A 13,816-nucleotide genomic window follows, 5' to 3' on the forward strand; every position below is an offset into this window, starting at 1 on the left:
TGATTAGTAATAATTATGGTGCTGGGAATGGCCTGGCTACAACATCACCTGTGCAACACGTTCGACACACTCAGAGTGTTATGGCACATAGTAGGTTGTTGATGAAGCACCATCCTAGAAAATTATTATTGAACAACTAGAGCCAATATGTACAAGATGAGGCTAGGGAAGGCGGCATAAGAAGCCTTTGGAGCAGGTGGGTGGAAGTTATATACCTTCACACTTTGTCTCTCTACTATGACTGGGATGTTGTTGCCCAATGATTAATATGATCCTCCACAGATGGCACTTAAAAGTGTAAAACAAGTGAGGGGATGACCATGAAAGAATCCGGGCATGAATTTTTCTACTCCCTAAGGAATGAGGTTTTGCTCTATAAGTGGCATTTAATTAGAGTGCAAAACGATGCAGGCTAGGCCACAGAAGAATCTTGACACCGATGTGCTACACCATAGGGATTAATTGAAACTCCATAACTGATACTCCAGAGGGCAAAAGAAGCAGAAATATGTCATAGAAGAAGGTGTAAATAACGTAGGTAGGATTATTTTATCTATCTTGTGATGTATATCATCTTATTATTAAGCATTGTATGGATTTGACTTGGTTTTACTTTTCAATAAATATGGTTATTGTTTCATATTAGAGGGAGCTCCGAAAGATGGTTTTTATATAAGTCTTTTATTGATGTTTTTTCATTAACTCTTCTTTTTTAACTAGTTGATTTGTTTTTATACATGATTTTAGTGAGTTGGAATTATACTAATTATGAGAGAGAGTGATAGGGTTCATGATTATATGATATTACATTATGTAATATTTTTAAAGCATAGATATGTTCTCCTTCCAACCCACTTAACATATACTCCCTCCTTCTCATTTTAATGGTCAGTTTACACAACTCACACATATTAAGAAATATTAAATGTGACATGTTTTTATCATTGTCATGCATTGGTTATACAAAAATACTAGTAGGTTTTCATTTAAAGTCAACATAATTTGCATGGTAAATGATGAAAATTGTGTGGGCTAATAAATATTAATATTGAAACTTGTATAATATTTGTATTGGACAAAGAAGATGGACAAATAATATTAGATATTTTTTTAGCAAATAATACGTCTAATTGTTTGTTATGCATATATACAGGATTTTCACGAGGACTTGTTTTTGGAATTAAACTTTCGGGCCTGAATAATGTGGCTAACCACATGGTATATACACTTACTATGCCTATTCTAATATTTATTTGATTTTTGATGTACTATGTTATTGGAATTGTGTTAGCATGTATCATATATATATCAATGATTATTTTTAGTTTATTTGTTTTTATCTATTATGTTATTCTCGACATTTTTTTAGTTCCTTGTCAAATTTCAATTATAGTGAGGTTCATGCATTGTAATCATGATTCCATCTTAAGTCTTATTTAAATCTTGAATTTATATTTTGCTATAGTCTCATTCATGTAGTTGCTATAAAACATCCTTTATTCATGTATGTTAACGCCCATATTTATTATTAATTTATGTTAATTATGTAATAAAATTTCTAATAAATCGTTGTACCTCCAAGCCTCCTATCATATTCCATCAACTACTATTCTTAAACTATAAATGCAGGAAAGTAATGAAGAAATTGCTCTAAGAAGGATGTGGATCACCCTTTACCCATCCCCAAACAAATATAGAATAATGTCTTTATTGAATTTCTTGTTGGCTTACAAAATGTAAAGAGGTTCATGGAAGAATTAGGGAGTTAGAATAGAAAAAGAAATGAATCCAAATATCAATGTTTGAATGTGATATTCTTATAAGAAAAAAGTACATTACTGTATCACATCAAGCAAAAACATACTGATCATATTAATTAACACAAATATGTTGTTTTCTCAATTTATTTTTTATTTTGCATGAGAATTTTCTTCATAGCTCATTCACAACTGCTTCCACCTTTGCGGTAAAAAGTAGCTTTATCTTTTTACAGAAATCCCTCAAGAGAAGAACTTTTGTCAAGGAATAGTGTTTTGTATTTCAAATCAATAATCACATCCTTATTTTTTTTTCTAGTGCATGCATCATTTACTTTCTTCAATGTCTAAACATCACAACATGAGTTAACACTTACTTCACTCATTATATCATATAATTCAATTAATTAAATGGTTAGATTTTAAACATGTCCCAAACCTTAATGAAGTTCCCACTTTTAAATTAATAGAATCTTAAAATATAATATGAACAATCCGAGGTTATTTTTCAAAGAACATATTTAATTATTTAAAAGGATAAAATATACTCAATTCAAACCCTTACTTGAACAAGGAATGACTAAACCATACTAATAGAATAAAATGAAATGAGACTAAACACCTAAGACCATATATTAGATTCGAACCACTAAAACTGAACAATTATTGCATCAATGAAGTACACCAAACTATACGTTTCTTTAAATAAATAAGTAAAGTCTTGTTCCTTGTTTCTTTCCACAATCTATGTTATTACGGCTTCTTCTGTGACATTTTATTGCCTTATTTGGTTCTTAATTCCCAGTAACATTTGTGGAGTTTCAATTAATCCTTGCGGAGCAGCAACATCAGTGCCTAGATTCTTTGGTGGCCTTCCCCGGCCTGTTTTTGCACTCTTTAGTGCCACTTGTAGAGAAACAACCTATCCTTGAGGAGGGGAAGCATTCGTGCCCTCATTCTTTCAAGGTATTCCCGTGAGTTGTTTTACACTTTTAAAGGCTTTTTGTGGTGCATCAATTGATCTATAGGCAACAACAACATCCTGATCATGGGAGATAAACAAGGTGTGCACATAACCTCTTCCCACCAGCTTTAAGGGCTTCTTGTGTGGCCTTCGTCTGCTTCATTTTTTATCTCTTGTGCCACTTGTTCAATAATAGTTTCCTAGGGTGGTGCTTCCTCAACAACCTGCTCCGTGCCATGAGACACATTGAGACACACTGAGAGTGTTATGGCACATAGTGGGTTGTTGATGCATGAAGCACCACCCCAGGAAACTATTATTGAACAACTAGCGCCAAAAGGTACAAAATGGTATATGGGAAGGCCACACAAGAAGCCCTTGGAATAGGTGGGAAGAAGTCATGTACGTGAATACCTTCTATATCTCCTATGATCACGATGTTGTTGCTACCTAAAAATTAATTGATTCACCAAAAATGGCACTTAAAAGTGTAAAATAAGTTAGGGTAAGACCAAGAAAGAATTGGGGCACGAATGTTTCTACTCTCCAAGGATGAGGTTTTTCTCTACAAGTGGCACGTAATTAGAGTGCAAAATAAGGTAGGGGATGGCCGCCAAAGAATATGGGCATGAATGTGCTACTCGTATGGATTAATTGAAGCTCCATAACTGGTACTGGGAAGGGAAAAAAGAGGTAGAAAAATGTCATAAAAGAAGCTGTAACTAACGTAGGTAGTGTCAGTAAACAAAGAGAAAACCTTTAGATTATTTTTTAATGAACTTATAGTATGGTGTACGAGGATCAGAAATTGCTTAAATTTGGTAGTCACTTTAAATCTAATTTAATACGGTCTTAGGTATTTAGTCATATTGCATTTGATGCTAGTCTGGTGCGGTTACTCCTTGTTCTAATATAGGTTTAAATTGAGTTTGCTTTATCCTTTTTCTAATTAGATAAATATTGGCTTTTGGAAAAATAACAAGGTGTTATACCCTAATATTTTTAAGTTTGTATAATTTTAAAAGTTTGAGCTTCTCTAAGGTTGAGAACATGTTTGCCTTCAAAATTTATGTTATTACGATTTCTTCTATAGCATTTTCCCCTCCTTTTGCCCTCCTATTTGGAGTTTCAATTAATCCATGCAGAGTAGCGAACATCTGAGCCCAGATTCTTTAGTGGCCTTCCATGCCTAATTTTGCACTCTTAAGTGCCACTTGTATAGCAACAACTGATCCTTGGGGAGTGGAAACATTCGTGCCCAGTTTCTTTCACCGTATTTCCTTAACTTGTTTTACACTTAGAAGCTTTTTGTGGTGCATTAATTGATCCTTTGGCAACAACATCCCGATCACCGGAGATAAACAAGGTGTGCACATAACTTCTTCCCACCCGCTTCAAGGGCTTCTTTCCCGGTCTTCCCCTACTTTATTTTGTACCTCGATCTTAATGCCAGTTGCTCAATATTAGTTTCCTAGGGTGGTATTTCATCAAAAACCCACTTTATGCCATGACACTCTAAGTGCATCTTAATATGTCGAAATTTTTGCGCCTCTGATGTGGTAGCCAAGCCATTCCTATCACCATTATTGTTACTAACTTTTTAAACAAAAGTCTTGCATATGATCATAATGACCAACACCAACAGTCGTATGAATCAGTGGAATAGATGTTATTGCAAGTTTTGATGAGTCCTAAGTGACTTGTGTTCTTTTAGATCACCTATTTGTGGAGTCATCCTATGAATAAGAGAAATAATATAAAATAAATTTTGATAAATTTCTCTCATTTTGGTTCTGGTTGTAAGAACTAACACTACACCATATAAGGTCTATCCTAACACCGAATTTTCGTTGCTAAAACCATCATTTATGTTGCTATTGAGTTTAAGGCAACATTTTTTCCAATTTCGAAGATGTTGCGAAAATCCATGTGGCCATAGAGGTTTTGCTAACACTTTGTCCATTTTTTGGTAACATAGTAAATAACGTTGCCATAGAGTGTATGGCAACATCTATTTGGTTAACAGCAACATGTATTATACTGTTGCTTTAAAGGTTATAGCAACACCTCTTTTAGATAGCAACACCATTTTTTATGTTACCATAAAGTGTAACTAAAATCAAATTATATGGTTATGCCAACACTTTTAATGTTATAGCAACACTGTAAATTAATTTTCTTAGCAACATTTTTCTAAGCTATGGCAACAGGTTCAAATAAAAAATTTGCAAGCTTTTGTTTGAAAATTAGATCATCCCTTTATAAATAACAATATCAAGTTTCCAAGCAAACAACCAACCAAATCCTCAAACAGTACTGACTAACTGACAATTCCCCAACTCCAAAATACATCACATCTTTCAAAATAAAACGAGATCCTCCAACTTCTCCAAAATACAAATGCATCTTAATATAAAAGCTAAATAAAAGTTAAGCAAGGACATGTTTAGTTCAGAATACGGAAAATATCAATCAAGGGCTGTTAATCACTGCCATTGTTGGCCTGTGATGGCTCAACTGTTGGTTCACTGGCACTGGTTAGCTCGATATCGAGATTAAGGCCTGGATTCTTTTCTGCCAGCTTGGACATCATGAGCTTGACATTATCTTCAACCTTCTTCTGCACTTGTTCTTCCATCTCCTTTGCAATTTGATCTCGAATCTGTTCAGTTAAACTAGCCACATACTTCTCTGGAATGGTAGGCAAAGGGCGTGCAATTTTTTTCTTTGGTTCCCTTTTCTCAATAAGCCTCCCCACTAAAAATGTGCGACTGTGATCCTTCCCACCATAAACAACTTCTTCAGCTTCGTCAATTGTTCCATCTTTCAGCAGCTTCTTTACATTTTCCTATAACAATAACATGCATACATTGAGCAAGAAAATGTCTTGATCATCTACAACTACCAAAAAGTATTTAAAATAGCAAAACTAAATATCAAGGATATAACAGTACAGATTATAATTTATATTTGTATTCTAATTATGAAGTCCGAGAACTTACCACTTTTTTCTCAACAACTTCAGTAGGTAGCTTGTATGTTCTTGTGCTTTCCCGTTTGCGTGTTTTAACATAAACATCAGCATCTGATATTGGTGCTGGTGGTTGTTCACGGGTAGCCTTCAATGCTCTTTCAAGTGCCTTGCAAAAAAAAAGGGTTTTCACCACATCAACCAGTTCATACTTATAGAAACAAAAACAAAAGGACAAGCATAATCCTAACAAATATTTAAATGAAAACACTTACCATATTGTGACTTATTTGTGCGAAACTCCTACTTCCAGCAGTATGTGTTTCAGTTATAAGCCTTCGAGATTCTGAATTTGTTCTTGCTTTTTTCTGAAAAAGAGAGAAAAAACAATTCGAACATCCCTTAAGAGATAAATAATGCAGTGACAAAGAAAATTATATTTCATGTTACCGCTATTTTCTCATCAGCCCAATATTCTAACAATATCTTGAAGTCTTTCAATGGAACCTCCCTAGGCCTATTTTCTAGCCTCTCCTCATCAGTTTGATATTTATAATAGTAATCCCTCTTGATCCGAGCTTTGTACCCCCTAAACAAGTCCCGCATCGTCGTCATAACCCAGTCATAACCTTCTTCAGGGATTACGTACTTGTCCTAAAAATGAAACATGTTTTACATATAATTTAGGAGCTAATTGAGGAGTTAATTCATAAATTTAACTAAACAATTCTCAGAAAATAGCCAAAAATTAAGAAAAAAATTATATTACCTTCACATATTCCCACAGGATATCTTTTTGTGGAACTTCAGTCCAACTACGACATGTAAGAGAGACAAACTCTCTTACTGTTGTTCCTAAAAAATTGCTGAACTCCCTAATCAGATGTTCATCATCATCTACTGGTTGCCCGAGATCAGATAGCTTGATCTCTCTCTTTTCCCCTCTTGTATGGACATGAGTCAGTTTTGACTTCCCTCGTGGCTTTCTCTGTTTTTCTTCTTCTTCAGGTTGGCCTGGTGGCGTACCTATCAAGTGAAACAATTGAAGAAGTCAAAGCCATTTGCTACTTATCAAAATTCAACATTATAAGTTAGTAAGAAACTGATACAAAATTCAATTAGAATTTAATTAATGCAGCCTGGCTAATGTAAATTTATAAATGTACCTGGCTGTTGCAAATTCTCAGTTAGGGACTGTGATTGCTGCGTAGTCTCCAATGCAGCCTGCATCTTTTCTTGCTCGCGTAACTGTAAATAGGCAGCCATTGAACCAGGAGCATTTGTTCTCATCAACTTAAGTCTCTCTACAGTACTAACTTTTGGTGTATCATCATTTGCCTAGAAAAGAAATTATGTAATTTAAGATGAAATATTAAATCCCAAATTAGCATAGCAAGTGAAGTTTCAAGTTTACTTTAATTATAGTGAAGATGTGGTACAAACCTCAACCTCCTTATTAACCTCAACCTCCACTGCATCATTAACTTGCTTCACAGGTGGTGGCAATACAATCCTGGATGCCCGCGACCGAGTTCTTGGTCCAGACCCAAGCACACTCTTACCGGCCTTTTTCTTCCGCTAAAATAATTTTAGTTATGTCAAGAAGCAGTTGACAAATAGTACAATTCTTCATATCGAGAAAATAATAAATAGAATTAAGTATAACTATTTTCATCAAGTACATTGTACCTTAGATATAGCCATATCCTCTTCATTGTCACTAGATTGGTCCGAGTCATTTTTCGGGTCGTAGTTGTCACTTTCTTTATCATCACTGAATGCCTTGCGATTGTTAGGTTTTTTTTGGACAGGGGTCCCTGCAGAATGCCTTCTCAACCCAAGTTCCTGAAATTTCTTTTCATTTTCTTCAATATTTTTATTGCGACGCTTCTCATACTCATTTACTCCTTTAACTTCCTTCTTTCCTTTAACTTTGTCAGCAACAACTTCACCAAGGTTAGCTCCTTTTTTCACCTCCTCAGCATCTTTACCAACCCCAACCCCAGCTCCTTTTTTCACCTCCTCAGCATCTTTACCAACCCCAACCCCAGCTCCTTTTTTCACCTCCTCAGCATCTTTACCAACCCCAACCCCAGCTCCTTTTTTCACCTCAGTATCATTACCAACCCCAACCCCAGCTCCTTTTTTCACCTTCTCCGTATTTTTACCAACTGCAACACCTTTATCAACCTCCTCGGTTCCTCCAACTTCCCCGCATCCTTCCACCAAGTCATATTTACCATACACTAAGTCTGCATACTCTGTTACTGATCCAATCAATTTTTTCCCCTCTTTTTCCTTTTCCTTCATCACATCTGCTTTCAAAATGGCATCAGGCTTCTTTGTTTCACTTGCAACAGGCAACTTAAATGATATCTTTCTTCTTGCAGTCACCAACCTCTGTTCCTTTTCATGATTAATGTCTTTAAGAGTTACAAACTTGCGCTTGTTGGGATTCTTCACTGTGGCTTTAATAGGATTTTTCTTTGGCCTGACAATCACGTGAGGTTGCATTTGTTTGGCCGGCTCTATCCCTTTATCAACATCACAGTCAACAAACAAATCCAATTCAGAAGTCTTACTTTCCAAAATACACACATTCATATCAGCATCTTTCGTCACCAATTCCCAGCCTTTTTCCTTCCTGACATAAACCCCTCCGATTTCCGCATAACCAAGTTCTTTGACCCACTCCATCAGTACTGAGTATGAGAACAGATCGAGGTCCATGTCCCCATAAGTAATAACTGATCCACCAACATACTTTTCTTTTGTGAACTCGCCATTATGGTGCAAGTGAAAAGTCATTGTATCAGTTGTCATCCTGGAATAAGATTGAAAAAAATTCATTTGTCAGATTACAGAATATCATGAACAACTAATCATGCAAAAAAATGAATCATGCAAAGTCAATATACTAATGTACTCTACTGTAAACTATTAGCATATCGGAAACAGAAAACTCTATTGTAAATCATGAGAACTTTAAAGCTATAAATGAGTTTCAGCAAAGACATAATACACAAGCAAAGAAATAATACAAAAGCAGTTAAAGAAAAGATGGGAACTAATGGAAACAAAATTCTAATTTAATTTACTTAGATAAACTAGGCAAAAAAGGCATTGATCTATTTTATATATTTAAATCTCATATTTACTTACCACACCTAAGGTACAATCATCTAGTATTGGGATAACTGGAATAGGAATTTGTTTTGATGGGACATCATCCCTGAACCAGCTAACCGCAGTATCTTGTTCCTCTAGCAATGAATGAAAATCACTGTCACGTGTGAATTTCCCGTTTATGTCATCTTCAGCTAAATTTTTATCATCTTGTTCAAAGGACTCTGACGAGAACTTCTTAATTGGATAATAAAATTGCAGTTCAGTAGGATCTTGAATATAGAACACCTGCTGGACTTGTGTCGACATGACGAAAGGGTCATCTTTTTGACGAACTCTGTTGAAGTTTACGCGAGTAAAACCTAAGGAATCCTTATCGTCTACATACCAGGTACACCTAAACAAAACAACAGTAAAAGCCCCCCAATAGTCAAGTTCAATTATTTCTTCAATCGAACCATAGTAATTAACATCCCCTGTTTTTGGGTTTTGGTCCTTCGAACTAGCAAAACTAGTGGTTAAGGCTGTTAAATAAACCCCACTATTTTGTGTAGTGCACTTTTGATCTCTACGCTTGGTGTGGAACCTATAGCCATTTACTATATAACCACTAAACCGCTTGGCTGCCCGATTGGGACCTTTTGCTAAGGATGCTAGTTCTCTTGTGACATCCTTCATTTGACCAATTTCATTCTTAAACCATTCACATACTTCACCAGTGTGATCCCTTTCTCTTTTATACCTTTTGGACTTTGTATTTTGGTCAAATAGAGCACGGTGTTTCCTAAAATTAGAGACAAAGAAAATATGTTAGTTACAATTATATCATGTTCACTAATCTAATTAATATACATTGAGAACTAGGAATATAGTGCTTACTCAATTAGTTTTTCCACTTCCTGGTCATCATAGTTAAATAAGACGTAACGATGTGCAGAGATCCATGTATCTTCACACAAATTAAATGCTTTCCCATCTTTATTTTTCCCTAGACCAATAGGATACCCACTGGCTTCTACATTTCTGATTGCATTCGACACACTATCATCACCTAGGAATCTGGAACAGAATATTAGGCATTCATCAGCCAAATAACCTTCTGCTATAGACCCTTCTGGCTTACTCTTGTTACGAACATATCGCTTCAACTTACCTAAATACCGCTCAATGGAATACATCCATCTTTGGTGGACTGGTCCACCAAGTTCAATTTCATTGCAGAGATGTATTGGTAAATGCACCATGATGTCGAAGAATGCAGGTGGAAAATTCATCTCCAGTTGGCACAATATCTCAATGATCTGTTTTTGAAGCTTTTTAATATCCTCCACCTCAATCACTTTTGAACATATGCTACGCATAAATTCACCAAGCCTAATCAATGGAATTGCAACCTCAGGCTTCAATGTCTTCTTAACCGCTATTTGTAGAAGGTACTGCATTATAATATGCGCATCATGACTTTTGTACCCCGCAACCTTTCTATCCTGCACACACTTGCTTATATTAGACGAAAACCCGTACGGTAATTTAGCATTTCGCAGTACAGAACAAAATATATCCTTCTCTTCCTTTGTTAGATCAAAGATTGCTGCCTTCATTTCAAAATTCTTTCCATCAGCGGATTTGGTAGGATGAAGTGCCTTTCTAATACCCAATTCTTGCAAGTCCAATCGGGCATTTAGATGATCTTTCGTCTTGCCACTTATATTTAATAAAGTGCCAAGAATACTATCACATATATTCTTTTCAATGTGCATGACGTCAAGATTATGCCGTATCGAATTTTCACCCCAATATGGTAAGTCAAAAAAAATTGACTTTTTATTCCAAGGGTTAACCTCACAGCTGACTTTTCTTTTTCCCTTCCCCGTACACCCAAAATTATTCTCGAAACCATCCAACACCAACTCTATAAATCTGCCGGTTAAAACTGGTGGGGTTTCGCCTTTCTCAACTTTACCATCGAACCTTTTCTTATCAGATCTCCATTTATGGTTGGAATCTAGAAATTTTCGATGATTCATATAGCATACTTTTCGGCTATGTTTCAAATATTGTGATGACGTCTCGTAAGCACAAACAGGGCAGGCTAGGTAGCCTTTTGTACTCCAGCCCGATAGCATTCCATAACCTGGAAAGTCACTAATCGTCCATAACAAGCTTGCACGTAAAATAAAATTCTGATTTGTCGAAGCATCATATGTTTCAATTCCTTCCTCCCATAACTCTTTCAATTCCTTTACTAAAGGCTGCATATAGACGTCTAAATTATTTCCAGGATCATTGGGACCTGGTATGAGTGTCGAGAGGATTAAATTTTCTGGTTTCATGTTAAGCCAGGGAGGAAGGTTGTAGTTGACTACTACAACTGGCCATGTGCTATGACTGGTACTCATTGTGCGAAATGGATTGAACCCGTCAGCAGCTATTCCCAATCGTATGTTCCGTTTTTCTGCTGAAAATGTTGGATATTTTGAATCCATCAGCTTCCAGGCCTTGCCATCTGCCGGATGTCGTAACTTTCCGTCTTTCTTTCGCTCCACTGCGTGCCAGGTCATTAATTTAGAGAAATCCTTTGACATATACAGTCGCTGCAGCCTTGGTTTTAAAGGAAAATATCTCATGACCTTCGCTGGAATCTTGCTGTTGTCGTCTCCATTTTTCGCATCAGTCCACCTTGAGGCACCGCAGTTTCTACAAGAAATTTCATCCTTATTTTCATCCCAAAATAACATGCAGTCATTTGGACATGCATGTATTTTTTTGTAGTCAAGGCCTAAATCCTTGATTACCTTTTTAGCAGCATTGAAAGAGGATGGTACTTCAACATCGGGGAATGCCTCTTTTATTAGTAGTAATAGATCACCAAATGCCGACTCGGTTACTCCATGTAGACATTTCCAGTGGTAAAGCCTAACAAGGAAACTTAGCCGAGTAAATTTTTTGGAGCCCGGATACAATGGCTTTTTTCCGTCCTCAACAAGGCGAAAAAATTTCCTTGCATCTGCATTCGCTCCACCGTAGGCGCAAGTAACATTCAACATTTCTTCCAGATTATCTTCGAACCCGACATTTTCTTGACAATCCATCCCTTCAGTACTACCATTTACCATGTTTGAGACGTCGTAAATCCAGCTAACTTCTACCACAGATGGACCATTACAAATCAGGTGGTTATACACTTGTTCTGCACCCCACCATTGCTTACTTTTACATAAACTACAAGGACACTTCATTTCATTTTCTACAGCATAATGAACCATAGCATTTTCTACAAAATCTTTAACCCCCTTGCTGTACTCTTCACTGAACCTTGGAAGATTAATCCATATTTCACTCATCTTTATGTTCTGTTCAATAAAATACAACTCAATTATACAATATATAATAGTAGTACCATACCTAACAGTAGTACCTAACAAATATATTTACAAACATATATACAATATATAAGCCTAAATATCATGAATACTAAATATATATATATATATATATATATATATATATATATATATATATATATATATATAATATCATCACTACTAAGTTATCACTACACATATTACTTTCTAGAGTTGGCAGGCTGCTATAGTTTAGAGACCATACAAATAACATATAAAAGAACATGTCTCCTACAATAAGTAGTAATACAAACTAATTTATACATATTTACTAACTTATACATATATACTAACTTATTAATCCCCAACGCAAGTCACAATGCTATTAAAAGAAAAATTGCACTTGAAATCCCCTGTTAACCAGTCTGCAATTCATATGACATCTACTATTACCATATACAAACTTGCTTGGTTGCATAATAGTAATACTATAAAATCTGTGTTCATAGTATAAAATTTTAGGTAGATTTGGTCGTGGTTTAGGGACTCTAGCTGATCTTGTATCACCTAAACTAATATCACCTAAACACAAGAGTGTGCAAACACAAGAGCATTACCAAATATGCAAATACATATGTCCAGGGTCATTGTGATTCTCCACACATTACTACTAGAATAAAAACTATAACTCAAGAAAAAGTACAGATTACAGGAGCAAATACATTCTCCAGGAATACACAAAAACTAATTCACTTGAAAATACACTTGAAACTAATTCTCAAGCAGTTTAACAAGTTTATATACATCAATCCTCTAGTACAAACAAAAAACAATAAACACATAGATAGAATTCAGAAATGCACATACAAACTTGGAAAATGCAGATAAGCAAACACACTCCAAGAGTTTTTCAATTGACTTACAAATTTAACCCTAATCAACACCCAATTAAACCCCAACTGAAGAAACCCTAAATTAACAATTAAAAATTAGGGTTTTAAAACCCCCAAATCAACGAGATGAACTCAGAGAGATACCTTATAGTTAGAGTTCGACCAAATTAAAGCTACGAGAGAAAAACAACAGAGCTCCTTCTTTAAAGTCGTCGAACCAGCCCCCTTTCCCAAATTTTTGCAGATTCGAGCTTCGAGAGATGAGAGATATGAGAACGAGATGAGAGGAAGAGATGAAAGAGTGAGATGGAGAAGATTCAGAAGAGAGGTATACGGGAGAGATTGAGTAAGAGATGCGGGAGAGAGAGAGAGAGGGAGGTTTTGTCTGAGAGAGAGTGAGTTCGAGGAGAGAGATTGTCTGAGAGAGAGAGATGAGAGATATGTTTTTAATTTTTGTTTTAATTGTCTGAGATATGCAGGAGAGATATGTTTTTTCTAAGGCGGTTGCAGCTGAATTTTGTTTAAAAATTTGACTATCAAAACAAAGCGGGATGTTTCCCTCTTTTATTTTAACTCTTCTCTAAGGCAACATCTCACAAGATGTTGGCAAGATGTTGGCATTGCGATTTTTTTGTGGTTAAGGCAACAGTTTTCGGATCAATGGCAACACCGCTATATGATGTTGGTATACACCCAGTTCAATCAAATTTTAAGCATCTAAGGCAACGTTTTTGGTGGCAACATCATTATGCAATGTTAGG

General features: G+C 35.7%; 1 protein-coding gene across 2 annotated transcripts; it reads right to left on the reverse strand.

Moving 5' to 3' along the window:
* Nucleotides 1-5,053: 5,053 nt before the first annotated feature.
* LOC135149157 (uncharacterized) lies at nucleotides 5,054-13,816 on the reverse strand. Of its 2 annotated transcripts, XM_064084117.1 has the most exons (9): nucleotides 13,200-13,532; nucleotides 7,382-8,516; nucleotides 7,136-7,270; nucleotides 6,859-7,030; nucleotides 6,462-6,718; nucleotides 6,143-6,346; nucleotides 5,968-6,060; nucleotides 5,724-5,861; nucleotides 5,054-5,569 (listed from the first exon to the last, which is right to left on the reverse strand). In XM_064084117.1, exons 2-9 carry the CDS (start codon nucleotides 8,513-8,515, stop codon nucleotides 5,204-5,206), a joined length of 2,499 nt encoding a protein of 832 aa, XP_063940187.1. In that variant the 5' UTR covers nucleotide 8,516; nucleotides 13,200-13,532; the 3' UTR covers nucleotides 5,054-5,203. The 2 variants fall into 2 exon arrangements, with proteins under 2 accessions (XP_063940187.1, XP_063940186.1); XM_064084116.1 differs by lacking the exons at nucleotides 5,054-5,569; nucleotides 5,724-5,861; nucleotides 5,968-6,060; ... (2 more) ...; nucleotides 6,859-7,030; nucleotides 7,136-7,270 and adding exons at nucleotides 8,855-9,602; nucleotides 9,698-12,171 and having other exon boundaries at nucleotides 8,363-8,516; nucleotides 13,200-13,816.

Source organism: Daucus carota, chromosome 9 (assembly GCF_001625215.2).
Source record: "Daucus carota subsp. sativus chromosome 9, DH1 v3.0, whole genome shotgun sequence".
Taxonomy (NCBI): Eukaryota; Viridiplantae; Streptophyta; class Magnoliopsida; order Apiales; family Apiaceae; genus Daucus; species Daucus carota.

Excerpts from the sequence above, each read along its gene's own strand:
- LOC135149157 (XM_064084116.1), bottom strand. The coding sequence starts at position 12,162 with ATGAGTGAAATATGGATTAATCTTCCAAGGTTCAGTGAAGAGTACAGC. Across the intron at positions 9,603-9,697 it reads GAAGTGGAAAAACTAATTGA|GAAACACCGTGCTCTATTTG; the intron begins GTAAGCACTATA and ends CTCTAATTTTAG.